Source organism: Rhinoraja longicauda, chromosome 17, assembly GCF_053455715.1.
Source record: "Rhinoraja longicauda isolate Sanriku21f chromosome 17, sRhiLon1.1, whole genome shotgun sequence".
NCBI lineage: Eukaryota > Metazoa > Chordata > Chondrichthyes > Rajiformes > Arhynchobatidae > Rhinoraja > Rhinoraja longicauda.
This window is the reverse complement of record NC_135969.1, coordinates 15,313,063-15,334,358: the sequence shown is the minus strand read 5'-3', so window position 1 is coordinate 15,334,358 and position 21,296 is coordinate 15,313,063. Positions and strand designations below refer to the sequence as shown.

General features: G+C 44.2%; 2 protein-coding genes across 2 annotated transcripts in view; one reads left to right on the top strand and one right to left on the bottom strand.

Moving 5' to 3' along the window:
• Nucleotides 1-9,091: 9,091 nt before the first annotated feature.
• inka1a (inka box actin regulator 1a) lies at nucleotides 9,092-13,995 on the top strand. Its single transcript, XM_078413830.1, has 2 exons — nucleotides 9,092-9,238; nucleotides 12,907-13,995. Exons 1-2 carry the CDS (start codon nucleotides 9,188-9,190, stop codon nucleotides 13,888-13,890), a joined length of 1,035 nt encoding a protein of 344 aa, XP_078269956.1. The 5' UTR covers nucleotides 9,092-9,187; the 3' UTR covers nucleotides 13,891-13,995.
• Nucleotides 13,996-14,984: 989 nt separating this feature from the next.
• Nucleotides 14,985-21,296, bottom strand: part of LOC144601779 (ubiquitin-like modifier-activating enzyme 1) — a 234,740-nt gene continuing 228,428 nt past the window's right edge. The window contains exon 25 of the mRNA XM_078414193.1: nucleotides 14,985-21,113. Coding sequence (XP_078270319.1) covers nucleotides 20,978-21,113 — 136 coding nt within the window. The 3' untranslated portion in view covers nucleotides 14,985-20,977. The remainder of the gene's footprint in view (nucleotides 21,114-21,296) is intronic.

Genomic DNA, 21,296 nt, shown 5'->3' with positions numbered 1-21,296 from the left:
ATTAAACAGACAGATATTATGCACAAAATTACATTATTAACTTATTTCATGCATCATAAAGGTTCTAATGATTATTGTAGAGATTTGTGTTCTTGCTGATAACTCTTCCCCAACTAATTGGTTTGTAAGCTACCCAAGCGGACGAGATTCATATTTGCTTCTTTTCCATCCTGGAAGAAATCTAAGTTTTCTCTTCATCCATTTCCATCCACTCTAATGACTTGGCTTTGTGGGGGATGTAAGATAGAAACAGGGGTTGGTCGTTCATCCAGGTGAAGACACCAGGGACTGCGGATGCTGGAGTCTATCACAATAAAGAATCTGCTGGAGGAGCTCAACGGGTCAGACAGTATCTGCAGAGGGAAAGGAATGACTGATGCTGTGGGTTGAGACCCTGCATCGGGACAAAGAGTGGAGGAGGAAGATAGCAGGTAAAAAGAGGAGCGGGGTTGGGGCCAGTGGATGACCGGTGGATTGAGGAGGGGGTCAGGATGAGAGGCAAATGGAGCCAGGTAGGGAGGAGGAGCGGTGGGATTGGGAGAGATCAACAAAAAAAAGTTACAAAACACCAGCTGCCTCTATTTTTTCCGTTCTGTCTAAAGCTAGGGTGGCACAATGATGCAGCGGTAGAGCTGCTGCTTTACAGTGCCAGAGACCCGGGTTTAATCCTGGCTACAGGTGCTGTCTGTATGGAGTTTGTACATTCTGCCTGGGACCACGTGGGTTTTCTCTGGGTGCTCCGGTTTCCTCCCACATTCCAAAGACATTGTTAATTGGTTAATAGGTTAATTGGCTTCTGTAAAATTGTAAATTGTCCCTAATAAGGGGCCATCATTGGTCGTTGCGGACTCAGTGGGTCGAAGGGCCTGTTTCTGCGCTACATCTCTAAAGTCTACAGTCTAAATTGAGGAAGAAAGTAAGCTGAACCAACCAATTTGTGGGGACAAAGCCAGAGTCAAGTGGCAACATGTTGCTACTCTGTCTGAAGAAGTGTCCAGACCTGAAATGTCGCCTATCCATGTTCTCCAGACGTTAAAGATAGACACAAAGTGCTGGAGTAACTCAGCGCGTCAGGCAGCATTTCTGAAGAAAATGGATAGCTGATGTTTCAGGCCAGGACCCTTCCTTAGATGCTGCCTGACTCGCTGAGTGACTTGAACTCCTCTGACCCTGTTACCAACATTTATCACCTCATTACTTCCTTTCCTTAAAGAAGCAATGAGATAAAACGTTGTGTATTACTGTTAAAGCATTGCACCATGGCTCAATAGGAGAAAACACAGTTCTTGACATGGTTAATGATTCCCAAACAAGAGCACAACAAGCCTTAAGCACATGAGAAAACATTGGACAAACTTGACCAGATCACTAATCTCATTAATTCACAGCGTCATCCTGTCCAGACAATGTGATCTCATCAGATTTTTAATTATATTTCATTTCACCTCGTCTGTTAAAAATAACAAAGGTGTTAAATGACTTGGTGTCAGTAAAGTGTTTAGCAGGCCAGAACAATAAATATTATAAAGACGGTAATATATCAATTAAAAATAGCAGGAAAGCCTGAAAATTAAGCAGATCTTCAAAAAAGGAAACATTATTTAACAGGTACTCCTTTTTATGATTGTATTTGACCTGGAGATAAAGCTGTGGTAAAAAGACAATTAGATTTAGGAAAGTCTAAATGTGCTGCAATTTGGAAAGCAATTGCAGTGAGGTACATTTACCACTTGGGGGCAAAGAAGCCACACTCGAATCAGACGTTCAAACTGAATCTTTATTAAAAATTCAGTATTTTGCTTCAGGTATAGAATCAGGCGGCATGCAGGGTGACTTAACATTTTGGTTTGTTAGAAAGCCAATATTAAATTAATTTAATTCAACCGCAGTTTACTGCACACTAATTGGGATAAATTAATTCTGCAATGCATACGGTGAGTTAGTAACATTCCTATTTTTGTTTGGCTTTGTGGCCGAATTTGTGGTTAAGTAATTAATGCTGCTAAATTATAAAGTGCAGATTATCTTTGCATATGTGATCATGGCTGATCATTCAGCCCATAATGTCTGTGCTGAACGTGATGCCAAGACCATCATTTATCTTCTTGTGCATAACCCATATCCCTTCATTCCCTATGTATCGCCAAGAGTGTTTTATTGTCAGATATCCTAGACAGAACAATTAAATTTTTATTTGCAACAGCACAACAGAATATGTATAGCACCCTGTAAACAATATAATAAATGTGAAAAGAAGTTATATGTATATATAAGCACGCGCACACACACATTAAAAACAAACAATATGCCGATCCAAAAGTCTTTTCAAAACCAGTATCGTGCCTGCTTCAACCACCACCCCTGGCAGCGTGTTCCAGGCACCCACCACCCTCTGCGCATCTCCTTTAAACATTGCCCCTATGATCACCACACAGAACATTTTTCCCTGCATGGAAATATCAAATACTAGAAGGCCTCGGATTAAGGGAGAGGGGCAAAATTTAAAGAAGATGTGCAGGGCAATTTTTTTAGGCAGTGGGGGGTGAGGGCCTGGAACGCACTGCCAGGGGTGGTGGTGTAGGAGGCAGATATGATAGTGGCATTTTGGAGACTTTTGGATAGCCACATAAACATGCAGGGAATGGAGGGATATGGATTATGTGTAGGCAGATAAGAGTTGGTCTTGGCATCATGTTGGCACTGACTTTGTGGGCCGAAGGGCCTGTATGTCTGCTGTATTGTACTATGTTCAATGTTCTATGTATGTCCTGTTTTAATCAGGATAAATTTGATGAATTCAGTTTCATAATGCAGGTTTATGGTGCTGTCATCTCACTGTCTATTCTCAACTCGTACGCTTGATGATGCTATTAAACGATTGATTTTTTTCTGCTAATGAGGAAATCATTTAACACAACAAATTCAACCCTATGTAAGATCCCCAAGGGCAGCTTGTTCTTTATTTTTTAAAGTGTGAAAGTTTTGAGTGAAGTAGGGGAAAAAAGTACAAACTCTCTCCACCCAGCCTGGCCTGAAATAATAAAGTACTAAATCTCTCACGAAAAGCCTAGGGTAGGTGGGTGTGCCTCCCGGGGAGATTTGGCTGACAAAATGTAACACGGAGACTAATCAAGTTGAAACACTTCACTTCCGCACGCGCCTCTACCTTTAACCACGCGCCTTACCACTTATCCTTGAGAGTTCCCAGCGAACAGAACTCTCTCTCATTCAGCTGTGTAGACCCACCCACTGCTGGAGTCTGCTGGGAATCAATCCAAGCTCTTTAGGAGCCTCTGGTTACATTGGAAGAAATTATATTTGCAGGCGAATCTGAAATCAAACCATTTTCACTGTGGACACATCAGGAATTAGGACGGGTTAAAGAAGTCTGAAGGCAGTCTGAAGTCTGAGACAGTCTAAGGAAGGGTTCCGACCCAAAACATCCTTTTCCTCCAGAGATGCTGCCTAACCCGCTGAGTTCACAATTTATAGTAGAATTAGGCCATTCGACCCATTGAGTCTACTTCACCATTCAATCATGGCTAATCACTGGCCCCTAATCCCATTCTCCTGTCTTCTCCCTATAACCCTGACACTTGTTCTAATCAAGAACGTCTATCTCTGCCTTAAAACTATCCGCTGACGGCCTCCACAGCCCTCTGTGGCAATGAGTTCCACAGATTAACTACCCTCGGACTAAAGAAGTTCCTCCTCACCTCCTTTAATTCTAAGGTTTTGACCTCTGGTCCGAGACTTTCCCACCAGTGGAAACATCCTTTCTTTATCCACCCTATCTATGGCTTTCATTATTCTGCAAGTTTCAATGACTCCAGCATTTTATGTCTATCTTAGGAATCAGGTCAGGTTGCTTTCTGACCACAGAGAAACAATAGGAAAAAGGTATGTTCACAAATAATATTTTGAAATCAGCAGCTGCCTTGAAGTAGGGATTATAGTGTGACTGTTTACCGAAGCAGATTCCATTTCAAATCTAAGTAGGAGCGTATAATAGAGACAGCATGCGATCAATGGGCTGAACAGCATTCTGTGGACTTACCTTCCACAGTTGTAGATGCACCCTTTGTAGATGCATCTCTGGAGAACATGGCTCGGCGATGTTTCTGGTCAGAATTCTTCTTCAGACTGATTGGGGTAAGACAAAGCCTGGCAAATAAGACAATAAAAGGTACCGCTAGTCTCCCCACAAAGATGGTATGATAAATGATTAAAAAGGAAACAACGGCAGCTGAAATGAGAAATGAAATGTCAGTGCTTATGGTAGAAGAATCTTGCCTAAAATATGGTTGCCTGGTCTGAAGGCACATCAGTTCGATATTTAAGGCAGGCCAACAAACATTTTGTTCAAGGGCCTGATGCAGTAAGATTCAGTAATGCACAAAGCACAAGAGCTGTTTAGTGTTGTTTAGTTTAATTTAGAGATACAGCATGGAAACAGTCCCTTCAACCCATCAAGTCCACAACGACCATTACCACTACTAGTTCTGTTATCCCAATTATTCATCAGCAAAATCAAAGACAAGTATCACCCTGGTCACTCCCTCTTCTCCCCTCTCCAATCAGGCAAGAGGTACTGAGGTGTGAAAACACACACCTCCAGATTCAGGGACAGTTTCATCCCAGCTGTTATCAGGCAACTGGACCATCCTATCACCAACTAGAGATCAACCCTGACTTACCATCTACCTCATTGAAGGCCCTCGGACTATCTTTAATTGGATTTTATCTTGCACTAAACATTATTCCCTTTATCCTGTATTTGTACACTGTGAACGGCTTAATTGTAATCATGTACAGTCTTTTTGCTGACTGGATAGCATGCAAAAAAAAACCTTTTCACTGTACCTCGGTACGCGTGACAATAAATAAGCCAAACAAAGTTAAACTAGGGGCAATTTCACAGAGACCTCCAATCAGAGGCCATTTAACTTACAAACTTGCACATCTTTGGGACGAGGCAGCAGGTCTACCTGCTGTGCCACTGTGCTGCCCTCAAATTGCCTTTGAAAAGAAAATGTATAGACATTTGAGAGAGAATAATTTGTAGGGCAATGGGGAAAGACCAAGGGAATGGCATTGACAGGATTGCTAACTAAGAGCTGGCGTAGATTCAATGTCCTTCTGTTCTGTAATAACTCAATGGTTCCGTACCTTGACCTGTACCAGGACTGGTGTAAATATCAGATGCCTTTGCAGTTAACAGCCTTCAATGTGCATTGACCTGGAACTGCTTCTGCAGCTTTGATTATTTGGCTCCAGTCCTCAACTTTTCTACTAAATTTCCTTTAGCTCTTGAACAAAAGAAACAAGCGCTGGAGGAACTCAGCGGGTCAGGCAGCATCTGAGGAGGGGGATGGACAAACGACAGAGCTGAGTTTGAAGAAGAGTTTCAACCCATTCCCCAGCACAGATGTTGCCTGACCCACTGAATTCCTTCAGCAGTTTGCTTTTGGCTCACGATTCCAGCATCTGCAGTCTCTTGTGTTTCTGTCTTCCTTTAGAGGTGCCACAGTAGTGCAGCTGGTAGAACTGTTGCCTCATGGCGCAGAAGACCCAAGTTCGGTCCTGACCCTGAGTGCTCTCTGTGGGGAGTTTGCACGTTCTGCCTGTGGATTTCATCTGGGTAATCTGGTATCCTCCCACATCCCAAAGATGTGTGGGTTTGACCCTAGTGTGTATGGAGCGGATGCGAAAGTGGAATAACATTGAACTAATGATCGAATGGGTGATCGATGGTCAGCATGGACGCGGTGTGCCGAAGGGTCTGTTTCCATACTATATTTTTCAATCAATCAATCTTTTGCTTTACCTTTCTTTCTCCTTATGTATATATTTTTAGAAGGGTGTAGTTTGCAATGGAAACTCCTTTTGTCAGCAATGCAGTTAATTGCAATCCACTTCCACAATTTGTTAGGCACAAAATATTCAGGACCTTACAATGTTTCTTGTTAACACCTTTGCTTTAAGAGACATTTCACAGCTGGACATGACGACGGACTCCACAAATATTTATATCATCCGATTTTAGTTCCAATACCTTTCCTTGTAAACACAAGCAATTACAGACGCTGGCTTACAAAAAAAAGATACACAGTGCTGGACTAACTGAACGAGTCAGGCAGCATCTCTGGGGAAGAACACAAAAAGCTGGAGCAACTCAGTGGGACAGGCAGCATCTCTGGAGAGAAGGAATGGGTGACGTTTCGGGTCGAGACCCTTCTTCAGTCTGAAGCTTTTTGTGTCTATCTTCGGTTTAGATTGAAGACGCAAAAGTAGAGGTAAAAGAGGAGCTGGCCAGCTGTATGGAGGACAGAGATGTGATGGTGCGTCCATCACCGTGCCCGTCAGAAACCAGCACCACTGAGTCGCTAATGTTTTCAATGATTTAAAATTAATTAAAAAATTAAATTAAAATTAATTCGGTTTAAACCAGCATCTGCAGTTCCTTCTTACACATTTCTGGAGAACATGGACAGGTGATGTTTTGGATCGTGGTCCTTCTTCAGACTGATTGTGATGGGGAGAGAAAATAATCAATGCATTGTAGTTCATTTTCACCTATTTGATCGATTGTAAGGTACTGAATATTTTGTATCTAGAAATTTGTGGAAGTGGGCAGCAATTGACTATAGAGAATTAAAAAAGAGCTTCCATTAGAAACTTTGCACGTGTCATAAGAACCAACACCTTTCTAAAAGATATATACAGAGCAGAACATCATCACCTTGGGAGCTGGAGGTAAGACTCTGAAGGCTGTCAGATGATTGAGGATCAGTAAGCTTGTTCAAGAGTCAGAGCCAGTTTCTTCCTAGTTGTTTTAAGGCAACTGAACCATCTTCTCACCAGCTAGAGTGTGGTCCCAACCTACTGTCTGCCTACTCCCTACCTTATTGGAGACCTTTGAACTATCTTTAATCGAACTTTACCTTGCACTAAATGTTATACCCTTTATCCTGTATCCACACAGTGGATACTGTAATCATGTATAGTCCTCTCATTGACTGGATAGCAAGCAACAACAAAACTTTCACTGTACACATGTGACAATAATAATCTAAACTAACTCTGAAAAGTAAACGAACTGGTACCTATGCTTAGTATCTATGCCATATATGCAGTATCTATGCCATGTATACGGAGAATTTGTAAAATTCCAAGGGCAAATAATTTTCACAGCAATCACTAAAGTATAAAATGTCCTGCAGTTATGATAAATCAGGCTTGTAATGTGTAATCGATGCTCTATATTAGAGCTAACATTCCGTATTGAAATTTTCCCATCGATTAAAGGCAATCAAGATGGATAACATATTAAATTAACATGGCAAATTAGGTGGATAATCAACATGGTATTAAACAAACAGCATGCAGTGCTGTGGACTGTAAATTAGGCAGTCAGCACTACCAGGTCCATCACAAGTATTCAGCTCCTCACATTCAAGGGGTACTGCCTCAAAAAGGCAGCTGCTATCACCAGAGACCCACACCACTCTGGCCACACTTTGCGTCTACCGACTACATCACCCATAGAAACATCACCTATCCATGTTCTCCAGAGATGTTGCCCGACCCGTTGAGTTATTCCTCCCCTCCCTCTCTCTTCCCCCCTCCCCCCTCCATCCCCCTCAACCTCCCTAGGAGATAGATTTAAACTTTAAAATGTGAATAGCTTTAAAAATATAACACCGATTTCAATGAAACTTCTTCCATTAGCACCAAAGGGACGACGGTGAGTAAGGTGGGCCCAAAATTGTCGTGCTGTCGTGCACCGTTTTGGCTGTAGTTCAGGAACAAACAAACAAACAAACGAGAGTTTTAGTATATAGATTATTCGTTCCATTGAATTTCTTGATTTGGCTCCCCCCCCCCCCCCGCCGCATCTCAAGCTCTCTCATCCTCACCCACCTTTACCAATTTCTCCATTCCACTCTCTGTATCATCTTAACTGGAAGCGACGCAGAAAGTTTGTGGAAGACAAGAATACATGACAGAGTCCCGAGATTTCCCATACATTGTGCACCGGTGACAAGCACTGGGGACTTCACCCGGAATCTCCATTAAAACCCCTTCAGATCGTCAAGTCACTACGTTGCCATCAGTAATTGAGTGCATTCCCGTCCCATCAACTCTGCACCCAAGATTCAAGATATCTTTATTTGTCATCCAAAAAAACGGAAAGAACTATCTCTAAATCTAAAAAAAAAAAAAAATCTAAAATAACCGCTGTCCACGCGTAATACACGTGGGAGCGCTTGGAAAAAAAAAGTTGCTGATTCTTTATTAATTCTTATGCAAACACTACTAGATTTAATGACGCCGATACACAATATAATATAAACCTTCAGAAAGATGCATTTTTGAAATGAAAGTACTTTGGCTTTGCACGTGGAGACAGGGAGGCGCTGAAGGAAAAAGTTGCAAATTTATTATGAATCTTGGTGCAAACTTTACCAAGTTTTATTGCATCTAATTGCAACATGTGAAGAGCTTCAGGAAATTAAAGTACTTTGGCTCCGCATGGGGAGGGAGGCACGATGAGGAAAAAAAAAAAGTCGCAAATGCATTATTAATCTTATTGCAAAGTCTACCAAGTTTAAACGTGCTTAATTGCAATATTTAAGAACTTCTGAAAAGTGCATTTACGAAATTAAAATACTTTGGCTCTGCACTTTGGGGAGGGAGTTGCGAGGAGAGAAAAAGTTGCAAATACATTATTAATCTCATTGCAAACTCTCATTCCAAGTTAAAATGGAATATTTTAAGAACTTCAGAAGAGTGCATTTGTGAAATGAAAGTGCTTTGGCTCTGCACGTGGAAGAAGTTTTGCTGGCCCCTCCGTTGACACTTGGCGGAGTGTCAATTTTTCCACGTTGTAAGTCTCTAATGTATTCCGTGGATAATGTTACAGGGGCAGGGAATTGGCCCGGTTCTCCCTCTGGAGGACGGACTTGTGCACTGAATGGCTGTTTTCAAAGCAAGGTGGGGTGACGGGGGCGGGTCCGACGAAGGGGTATGTGTATATCTTTGTGCACAGAGGTTTTAAGTGAGATTGTCTGAATTTTAAAACAAAAAATATTGAGAGAGAGGGAACAAGGAAAAAAAAAAGAGTGAAGCCAGTTTCAAATCCCAAATGTAGGACTGAGATTTCCAGGAGGGAGACGGTACGGGAATGCAGGACATTAAACTCGATGATTTCATTTGCCATCTTCGGAAAGAAATGGTGAGTTCAGAAATATGAGATTTCTTCCGACGAATTCGTGTTAACTGCAATTATCTGAATGCCCCCTTCATTGGGGGTGGGATGTTTTGTCGGGTGTTATCTGGAGTTGGGGTTCAGACACACAGCACGGGGTTAGACTTGTAATTATTTGAACAAAAAATGCACTCAACAAATTTGAATTGCCTTCACTGTACTAAATGCATGCAGCATCAGGCTAAGGACTGCAGCTCTTCCAGATTTGTTATGGTTTCAGGTTGTGGTTTGGCTTTGGGAATTTTCCAGTCGGGGCATCCTGACTTGGGCTGTTAATTGAATCTTGAGTCATTTGGATGTTCCGGGGTGATGAGTTAGTGTGAGAAGTGAGGACAGAGGGCGAGGCTTGGCGGGAAATGGGGCAATAGGGGGAGAATCAGCTGGGCTAAACCCCAACAGCTGCTGTTTTCTTGTTCAGAGAAGGGTAGGGGGGGGAATGATTCGCTTCACATCAGTAGCTTGAATGCGAATTGTGAAAAGCGAGATTGAGGGAAGAATGGCAGAGGCTTCCTTTTGTGAAACAGGCAAGGTGAGTGTCCAGGTGTTCGCCGCCGTTTGCATGTCCCTACCTGCCCGCAGTCTCCACGCTACACAAGCTGGAATGTTTCACTGCTCCACCGCTTACTCATCCCTGAAACCACCAGAAGCAGCGAGCGAGGGCTTCAGAACCAGTTACAGAACCAGTGGAGAAAAACATTTTTTTCTCTCTCTCTCCCAAGACTTACCATTTTTTTAATCAACTCCTCTATTTAAATGTGAGAGGCAGAAATGTTGGGAGAAGGAGCCCCAGCATCTATCCTAGCATTACAATGTCCTTTCCTTGTATCTCTTTACATTTAATTTGGTGGATGAATTTTTGTTTTGATTTATCTGCATATTCCTTTCTCCAACTTGGGATATTGGTTTGGGAGGTGGGAGACGGGTTTGAGCTGGTCCCGTGGAAGGAGTGTGGGGTTTGACAGTCTGGACATCTTCATTGCCAATTCGTATGCTGGCGTAATTAAAGTCGACACAGATGGATTTGGGACCCATTCGCGACAGCTCACGCTGTAGTTAGCCACAGAGACGCTAGAGGGAGCATGTTAGTCACATCTATCACCCACAAAGGCATCGCCTCCACAGCAGTGATGGTTTGAAGAAAGAAAAGCAACCCCCTAAAAATGTTTCTCAGTACAAATTCCAGATGCATTGCTGAACAGTGCAAGCTTCTACAATCTCGCCTCACAATGGTCATTGTTCTGTGTGCAAAAACAAAATTGGTTGGGCAACAGTTGGAGTATTGTGTGCAGTTCTGGTGGCCTCACTATAGGAAGGATGTGATTAAGTCAGAGAGGCTGCAGAGAAAAAATAACAATAATGGTACCGGGACTGGAGTTATAAGGAGAGATTAGATAGGCTGGAAGGGACACAAAGTGCTGGAGTAACTCAGCAGGCCAGGCAGCGTCTCTGGAGGACATGGGCAGGCGACGTTTCTGGTCGAGACCCTTCTTAAGATAGACTGGGGCTGTTTTCCCTGGAGTGTATGAAGCTGAGGGGTGACGTTATAAAATTATGAGTGGTACAGAGAGGGTAGATGGTCTTTTTCCTGGGGTAGTGGAGTCTAACCCTAGAGAACATAGGTTTAAGGTTCGAGGGGAAAGATTGAAAGGGGATTTGACGGGGCAAATTATTCGCAGAGGTGAGGCGGTAGTGGGTATATAGAACGAGCTGCCAGAGGTAGTGGTGAAGGCCACTACATTTAAAACAAAGCATTTGGACAGGTACATGGATCGAAAAAGCTTGGAGGAACATGGGCCAAATGCAGGCAAATGGTTCGGTTTAGTTTAGATTGCCGTCGCGTCTACTGAGGTACAGTGAAAAGCTTTTTTTGTTGCGTGCTATCAGATCAGCGGAAAGACTACGGGATTATTACAAGCGTGTCGTGCACAGTGTACACATGCATGATAAAGGGAATAGAGTAAGAAATACTGCTGTTGGAGTAAAGGTTTAAAGGAGTAGAGTGATTGCAACGAATGATTGCAGATCCACTTCTGGGAACAGCATGCAGAGAGTCACCTGGCTTATGTGGGTGGAGTTAGTGTATATGAGCATCTTGGTCAGCGTGGACAAGTTGTGCCTGTTTCCCTGTTATATAACTCCGTAAATCTATCAAATCATTCTCAAGTGCCAAAACATCTATTGTGACAAATTGAACTTCATGGGAAACGATTAAAAGAAATTCTTATTGAAACGCACGTTTACAATTTCAGCAGAGATGTGCATTGTAATCGGAGATAATCCATTGCACACAGTAGGATACACACAACAGCTATTGAGCAACTGGAGGACAAAATGTCATCTTGACATTGGCACTTGAATATTTGTGGGTGTTGGTGGATTAATAGGGTTATTCTGGTCTGTGAGCAAAGGTGCACGCAACACACCTTGGTGTACATGGTCAAAGGTTACCAAAATTTGGGCATGGTAGGTCATTCTGTCTCGAGTCCAATATCTCACTATTTGGCTCATGAAGAAGCATCTCTGGAGAATACTGATAGGTTTTCTTTGGTATGAACCTGAGTACATGTGACAATAAAGTACTATTCGAACCATTGGAACTGGAGCACCCAGAGGGAACCCATGCGGTCATTGGGAGAACGTGTGAAATCCATACTAAGTCGTGATTGAACCAGGTTTTGTTCAGAGGTACAACTTGGAAAAAGACTCTTCGGCCCACCGCGTTACACCGACCAACAATCGGAAACAAGGATGTAAATGCTGAGTCTTTATAAGGTGCTGGTCAGACCGCATTTGGAGTATAGTGAGCAGTTTTGGACCCCATATCTGAGGAAGGATGTGTCAGTTAGCGCTGGAGTGAGTCCAGAGGAGGTTTATAAGAATGATCCCAGAAATTATTGAGTTAACATAATGATGAGCGTTTCATGGCACTGTGCCTGCATTTGCTAGAGTTTAGAAGGACGAGGGGGGGACCTCATTTAAACTTACCGAATAGTGAAAGGCCTGGATTGAGTGGATGTGGAGAGGATGTTTCCATTAATGGGAGAGTCTAGGACCAGAGGCCATAGCCTAAGAATAAAAGGATGTACCTTTAGAAAGATGAAGAGGAATTTCTTTAGTCAGAGAGCGGTGAATCTGTGGAATTCATTGCCACAGAAAACCGTGGAGGCCAAGTTAATGGATATTTTTAAGGCAGAGATTGATAGATTCTTAATTAGTACGGGTGTCGGGAGGGGTATGGGGAGAAGGCAGGAGAATGGGGTTGAGAGGGAAAGTTAGATCAGCCGTGATTGAATGGCGGAGTAGACTTGATGGGCCGAATGACCTAATTCTGGTCCTCTCACAGATTAAACACCCATACATTAGTTCTATCCTGTACTGTAGAGACAATTTACAGAAGCCAATTAACCTACAAACCTGCACGTATTTGGAGTGCGGGAGGAAACCGGAGCACCCGGAGAAAACCCCAGGGGTTGTAGGGTGAACGTGCAAACGCCATACAGGCAGCGCTCGAGGTCAGGACAGGCCGTGTGATTGGGTATAGGCTATAAACCCAGATCCTGACAAATTAATGACTTTTTCCCGCTGATAATGAGGACTTGAATAAGCAGTTCCTTGTGTTCTCTCTCCTTGCACAGATAAACATGAAGGAGGCGGGAGCATGCCTTCGGGATCAGATGCAGTGCATGATGCACGCTCTGCAGGACCTGAAGCAGATCCACAACATCAGCAGCCTGAGCCTGAGGGAAGAGGAGGGACGGAGACCCCTGCCCCCTCCCAAGGGGAGGACCACGCACAGCTTCACGTCCGATATCTCAGAGTCGGACACGTACGACTCTGCCTGCTGCCTGGCATCTCCCAGGAGCGAGGAGGAAGGGAGCCCCTCAGTATTTGCATCAAACTCCAGTGACAGGAGCTTGGAGTTTGACTCGGGCTATTCGGAGGCCTCTGGGCCTACACTGACGAAGGCTGCACGCGTTGGAAGCTCACCTTGCCTGAGAGAAAACAGACTTCCCCCTGTTGGGATTTTGAGAAACAAGATTGGCCTTGGGCCAAACAAAAAAATAAGACCCAAGTCTACCTCCGATGTTTATTCAGAACAGTCCTCTTGGAAGATATTTGACTATGGGGATCCCAATGACTGGACAGTGAACTTGCTCTCCCAGAGCAGGAACAGGCAGCCCCTGGTACTGGGAGACAATTGCTTTGCCGATCTGGTGGAAAACTGGATGGATCTACCGGAAGAGGTGGACGAGATGATGGAACCAAGGGGCAAGGATCACTCCAGCAGATGGCTTGGGAAGCCTCACGAGTTCATCCTCAACATCTCGGGAAATGTCAGGCGCAAACTGGCCAACATCTCCAGGTCTGATAGGTCAAAGAGCACGGATCCAAAGCACCAAAGCAGCAGAGACAACAGCCATGCGCACATGCAATCAAAGAGACTCTCTTGTCCAACAAATTTGGCTAATTATATGCCAAAGCTCTCTTATCTCCACCGTTCTCACTCTAGCATACCCCAGACACATGAAGCATCAACAGACTTTGATAAATTCATTGCTTTGATGAAAAGCAGAAGTCGGAAGCCAATTATTTGCAAGGACACAATTAGTTATGTATAGAATAAACAAAATGGACATTGAAGCTGATGCTTGCAATATGAGGCATACATTAATCCCATTTTTTATATCTCTTTGATATAAGCCAAAATGTATAAAACTATTTAGTTTGTGTTCATACATTTTTATATTTTATACATTGTCTTAAAATAAACATGAAGAATTATTTTAAGATTTTATTTGACAGAAGCTTGTTTATTTGGGTTTTATGTTCCAGCAGAGATAAAGAATGACAATTTATAATCCTTTCTGTAGATATTTATCTTCATTACTATTTTATGGTGCATCTCCTCCAAGCGAGATTTCCAATTTGATTCAAAGCAGAGCCACAGTCAATCTCAATCAGAATTGTTTTTCCATTTTGTAAACAATTACAACATTACGAAACACAACTATTTCAATTAGCTGTAGGTTCCCACAGCCTCGTTGACAATTATTTAAAGTATAGGTTTTAAGTTAAAGCTGTGTGGAGATTGCTGTTATCAATTAAGACACTAACAATTCTAGTTGGTGCAGGAGTCATTAAATGGAGGGCTTTCTAGATAAAAAAGTATGTGAGGATGGGAGTTTCAAAAAGGCTACAAACCAGCTAATAGTTTTATCAATGCCCGTGGAATTATGTAGACAGCAGGAACTACAGTTCTCGTTTACAGAAAAAGACACAAAGTGTTGGAGTAACTTAGTGGTTCAGCCAGCATCTCTGGAGAACATAGATAGGCGATGTTTCAGGCTTTGGACTGAATATCCATATCCATGTTCTCCAGAGATGATGCCTGACCTGCTGAAATCTTCCAGTACTTTGAGGCTTGCTAGTGAAATTATGTTAGTCACTACTTTGGGCACCTTGCTAATTGAGCAGGGTTGGATTAAATAAGGTGCACAATATAGTCAAGTCAAGTCAAGTCCATTTTATTTGTATAGCACATTTAAAAACAACCCACGTTGACCAAAGTGCTGTACATCTGATTAGGTACTAAGGAAAAAAATGAAACATACAGTAGCACGCAAACAGTTCACAGCGCCTCCTCAATGAGCCTCAAACGCTAGGGAGTAGAAATAGGTTTTGAGCCTGGACTTAAAGGAGTCGATGGAGGGGGCAGTTCTGATGGGGAGAGGGATGCTGTTCCACAGTCTAGGAGCTGCAACCGCAAAAGCGCGGTCACCCCTGAGCTTAAGCCTAGACCGCGGGATAGTGAGTAGCCCCAAGTCGGCCGACCTGAGGGACCTGGAGTTAGAGAGGGGGGTTAGAAGATTTTTGATGTGGGGGGGGGGGGGGAATGTCCATTTAGGGCTTTATACGTGAATAGGAGGAGCTTGAAGTAAATAAGGTATTACAAATTTCATTCAAAATCTAAAGTCTACAACTTCACGGATATATCCAATATTGCATAGTGCTTATCAAATGTACTTCTCACTCAGTAAAGGTGATGGACGTACTTACAGTGCAAGGCGACCAAAAATGAAAAGGATAGGTCGGGATTAGTGACATAGTGGCTGCAGAGTGTGTTCACATTATTGATCAGGACTATAATTGTCAGAGATGGCTACAAACGTGGTGAAAAACATTGGCTCCTTCACGAATATCTACACTCACTCTCTTCACCCAAGTAGTACAGGACCATGTAGAGGCCATTAACAAGAGCTAACAGGCAGATAGGGCGGCACGGTGGCGCAGTGGTAGAGTTGCTGCCTTACAGCGAATGCAGCGCCTGAGACTCAGGTTCGATCCTGACTACGGGCGCCGTCTGTACGGAGTTTGTACGTTCTCCCCGTGGCCGGCGTGGGTTTTCTCCGAGATCTTCGGTTTCCTCCCACATTCCAAAGACGTACAGGTATGTAGGTTAATTAACTGGGTAAATGTAAAAAAGATTGTCCCTAGTGTGTGTAGGATAGTGTTAATGTGCGGGGATTGCTGGGCGGCGCGGACTTGGTGGGCCGAAGGGCCTGTTTCTGCGCTGTATCTCTAAATCTAAATCTTAAAAAAAAAATCTAAATCCAGGACAAGATTGCAGTAGACGAGGAGAAAATAGAAAAAAAATCATGATTTAAATCATCCTGAAATAATTATGAAATTTAGGCCATAAAGATTATCTCTGAAGAAGGGTCTCGACCCGAAACGTCACCCATTCCTTCTCTCCAGAGATGCTGCCTGTCCCGCTGAGTTACTCCAGCATTTTGTGTCTACCTTCGACTTAAACCAGCATCTGCAGTTCTTTCCTACACATAAAGATTATAATTGACTAATTATTTACTAATATTAACGAACATAAAGAGCTTTAACGATTTTCATTACATTCTTCATATTCAATTAAATATTTTCGTTGTCATACTTCACATTAAGCCTATACTTTCAAAGGGTCTATTTATTTCTATTTAAAGTCCATCAGATAAGTGAAGAAAGCCCTCTCTCCTGACAGTCTGAAGCTCCAAATCTGACAGGAATGTACGTGATTGCTTTTTTTTGTTGTTTTGCTAGCATTTTCAGATATTGACATTTTCGTGATTACATTTTATCTATCTGCCAAGATGAAGTGTGTGATTAGTACTTGCTGAGTAAAATGTAGCCTAAAGGTTTCTCTCCCAACTCGCTTCTGTTTCCTTATGATATGGAAGGAGGCCCATAACCCCACCGCAATTATACCACCACCCAACCGCACTAGGAGTGGTTTACAGTGGACAATTAGTCCACCGTCCAGCATATTTTTGTATCTGGTGGAGTAAACGGCTGCATCTATAGGAACTCATGCAGGCACGGGAAGAACATGCAAACTCCATACAGTCAGCACCAGAAGTCAGGATAGAACTTGGCTCACAGCAGCGCTTCCTCAGTGCATTTTCAGCCAGTGCATTTGCATTCAAAGTCTTTACTTTTACAATGAGATTTGTGTTCACTAAGTGCCTGCGCTGAATATGTTGCATGTCCTGTCCCGACATCAAGTGTGAAGTATTCTTAAGTGTAGCAAATTCTCGGTGAAATCTATCCTTGACATTCTGACGGAGTGGGGGTCTTTATGTTCCGACAATGTGGTGGCACAGCTGTTGGAACTGCTGCCTCACAGCGCCAATGGTTCGATCCTGACCTCAGGTGATGCCTGTGTGGAGTTTGCACGTTCTCCCTGTGAACGCTTGGGTTTCCTCCGGGCGCTCCGGTTAACCCCCAACCTCCCAAAGAGGTGCGGGTTTGTAGGCTAATTGGCCCTAGTGTGTAGGGAGTGGATACGAAAGTGGAATAAAGTTAAACTAGTGTGAACAGGTGATCAATGACTGTCGTAGACTCGGTGGGCCGATGAACCTGTTTCCACACTGTATCTTTCAAGTATATCAATGTCAAAATGTGATGTTTACACAAGGGCTATTGGGGGGGGGGGGGGGCAGATTTATGAAAGTGAGAATGACAACTTAGGCCAATTATTATTGAGCTTGGGGAAAGCATTGTGAAATAGATTAATTCATGGTGCAGTACTGATTTGCAGCTTGTCTCATTCATACCACAAAAGATCTTCAACACGACAAGAATGACAGACGTGGAAGAAATATTTATCCTCAGTCTGGGTTAGACTCAGACGCAGACCTCGAGATGAAAGGATAATGCAGCCCAAGATAACTTGATCGGGGTTAATTTAAAAGCAGGTTGCCACAAGTGTGAAAGACAGAATCTCTGTCCACTATCTGCACTTCAGTGTCATGTTGCAATTATCTTTGCAAGATGTTTGCAGATAAAAGTAAAGACTTAAACCATTAGCCAGAGAGCTTCATTGCATTAGAAAAAAGATGTGCTTTGTGAGTCATAGTTGGATTTCTTAAAAATCGAGTCTTTTTTAAGAGGGTAAAGTGAATCGGATACTTGCCTTCAAAAAGGAAAAGAATATAAGAACTGGATAGACACATAGTATTGGAGCAACTCTGCGGTCAGGCAGCATCTCTGGAGAAAAGGACAGAGCAGGATGCTGACCCGAGACGTCACTTATCCTTTCTCCTGGAGCAGTAGTGGAGCTGCTGCCTCACAGCGCCAGAGTCCCGGCTTTGATCTTGACTATGGGTGCTGTCTGTGGGTTTTCTCCAGGCGCTCCGGTTTCCACAATCCAAAGACATGCAAATTTGTAGGTTAATTGGTTTCAATAAAGATATGAATTGTACATTGCCCCTAGTGTGTAGAATGGGGATCGCTGGTCGTTGCGGTCAGTGGTGTGGCAAATTGGATTAGTAAATTTGCAGATGATACTAAGATAGGTGGTGTAGTTAATAATGAAGTAGAGTTTCAAAGTCTACAGAGAGATTTGGGCCTTTTGGAAGGGTGGGCTGAAAGATGGCAGATGGAGTTTAATGCTGATAAGTGTGAGGTGCTGCATTTTGGTAGGACAAACCAAAATAGGACGTACAGGGTAAATGGTAGGGAATTGAGGAATGCAGTGGAACAGAGGGATCTGGGAATAACTGCATTGTTCCCTGAAGGTGGAATCTCATGTGGATAGAGTGGTGAAGAAGGCGTTTGGTATGCTTGCCTTTATAAATCAGAGCATCGAATATAGAAGTTGGGATGTAATGTTAAAATTGTACAGGGCATTGGTGAGGCCGAATCTGGAGTATGGTGTGCAGTTCTGGTCGCCAAATTATAGGAAGGATGTCGACAAAATGGAGAGGGTCAGAGGAGATTTACTAGAATGTTGCCTGGGTTTCAGCACTTAAGCTACAGAGAGAGGTTGAACAGGTTTATTCTTTGGAGCGTAGAAGGTTGAGGGGGGACTTGATAGAGGTTTTAAACATTTTAAGAGGGACGGACAGAGTTGACGTGGGTAGGCTTTTCCCTTTGAGAGTGGGGAAGATTCCAACAAGGGGACATAACTTCAGAATTGAGGGACAAAAGTTTAGGGGTAACATGAGGGGTAACTTCTTTACTCAGAGGGTGGTGGCTGTATGGAATGGGCTTCCGGTGGAAGTGGTGGAGGCAGGCTCGATTTTATTATTTAAGAGTAAATTGGATAGTAACTCAGTAGGTCAGGCAGCATCTCAGGAGAGAAGGAATGCGTGACGTTTCGGGTCGAGACCCTTCTTCAGACTGATGTCAGGGGGGCGGGACAAAGGAAGGATATAGGTGGAGACAGGAAGATAGAGGGAGATCTGGGAAGGAGGAGGGGAAGAGAGGGACAGAGGAGCTATCTAAAGTTGGAGAAGTCGATGTTCATACCACTGGGCTGCAAGCTGCCCAGGCGAAATATGAGGTGCTGTTCCTCCAATTTCCGGTGGGCCTCACTATGGCACTGGAAGAGGCCCATGACAGAAAGGTCAGACTGGGAATGGGAGGGGGAGTTGAAGTGCTCGGCCACCGGGAGATCAGTCAATGCGGACCGAGCGCAGTTGTTGAGCGAAGCGATCGCCGAGCCTGCGCTTAGTTTCGCCGATGTAAATAAGTTGACATCTAGAGCAGCGGATGCAATAGATGAGGTTGGAGGAGGTGCAGGTGAACCTTTGTCTCACCTGGAAAGACTGTTTGGGTCCTTGGATGGAGTTGAGGGGGGAGGTAAAGAGACAGGTGTTGCATCTCGTGCGGTTGCAGGGGAAAGTGCCCGGAGATGGGGTGGTTTGGGTAGGAAGGGACGAGTGGACCAGGGAGTTACGGAGGGAACGGTCTCTGCGGAACGCAGAGAGGGGAGGGGATGGGAAGATATGGCCAGTGGTGGGGTCCCGTTGTAGGTGACGGAAATGTTGGCGGATGATTTGTTGGATCCGCTGGCTGGTGGGGTGGAAGGTGAGAACGAGGGGGATTCTGTCCTTGTTGCGAGTGGGGGGAGGGGGAGCAAGAGCGGAGCTGCGGGATGTAGAAGAGACCCTAGTGAGAGCCTCATCTATAATGGAAGAGGGGAAGCCCTGTTTCCTGAAGAATGAGGACATCTCTGACGCCCTAGTGTGAAACACCTCATCCCGGGCGCAGATGCGGCATAGACGGAGGAATTGGGAGTAGGGGATAGACATTTTGCAGGGGACCGGGTGGGAAGAAGTGTAGTCCAGATAGCTGTGCGAGTCAGTGGGTTTATAGTAAATGTCCGTCACTAGTCTGTCTCCTGTGATGGAGATGGTGAGGTCCAGAAACGGGAGGGAGATGCCGGAGATAGTCTAGGTATATTTAAGGGCAGGATGGAAATTGGAAGTGAAGTGTATGAAGTCAGTGAGTTCTGCATGGGTGCAAGAGGTAGCACCAATGCAGTTGTCGATGTAGTGGAGGTAGAGTTCGGGGATGGGGCCGGTGTACGCCCAGAACAGGGATTGTTCGACGTACCCGACAAAGAGGCAGGCGTAGATAGGGCCCATGCGAGTGCCCATAGCTACGCCTCTGGTTTGGAGAAAGTGGGAGGAGTTAAAGGAGAAGTTGTTGAGGGTAAGAACCAGCTCTGCTAGGCAGAGGAGAGTGTTGGTAGATGGGGATTGGCTGGTTCTACGGTCGAGGAAGAAACGGAGGGCTTCGAGACCATCCTTGTGGGGGATGGAAGTGTAGAGTGACTGGACATCCATGGTAAAGATGAGGGAGTGGGGGCCTGGGAACCGGAAGTTATCGAGGAGATGGAGAGCGTGTGAGGTGTCTTGGACGTAGGTGGGGAGGGATTTAACCAGGGGGGATAGGATGGAGACGAAGTAGGTAGAGATAAGTTCGATGGGACATGAGCAGGCAGAGACAATGGGTCTGCCGGGACAGTTCTGTTTATGGATTTTGGGTAGGAGGTAGAATCGGGCCGTGCGGGGCTGGGGAATTATAAGTTTGGAGGCATTGGAGGGTAGATTGCCGGAAATGGTGAGGTCCGTGATGGTGCTGATGATAAAGGTCTGGTGTTTGTCGGTGGGGTCATGGTCCAGAGGTCAGCACGCCAAACTACCACAGCACCTCCCTTGTCAGCGGGTTTGATGATTAAGTCCAGGTTGTTGCGGAGTAAGTGGAGGGCTGCACGTTCAGGAGGGGAGACGTTAGAGTTAGTCAGGGGAGTGGAGAATTTGAGGCGGTTAATGTCACGACGGCAGTTGGATTAGTGGTGACTTGGGAGGACGGGAGGAGGTTGTGTGAATGGGGGAATGGGTGAAGTGGTCTCATTCTGCCACAGGTTCACCGGATCCAGTAGCAAACAAGGGGATTGTCAACCTCTTCGTCGTTTTCAGCACTGCAGATGATCTCAAGCGTTAGGAGCTTCACATGTTCCTCAATCGCCTTTTCACGGAACGTTGCCACAATTTCTGAGATTCTGAAGCAAAAGTAACAATTATTAATGGTTAGTTTTAGTTTAGTTTCGGGACTTTGTTTAGAGATACAGCATAGAAATGGGCCCTTCGGCCCATCGAGTCCATGCTGACAATCAACTAACTACCCATTCACACTAGTTCTACATTATCTCACTTTTGCACTCCCTTATATGGTATAAGATAAA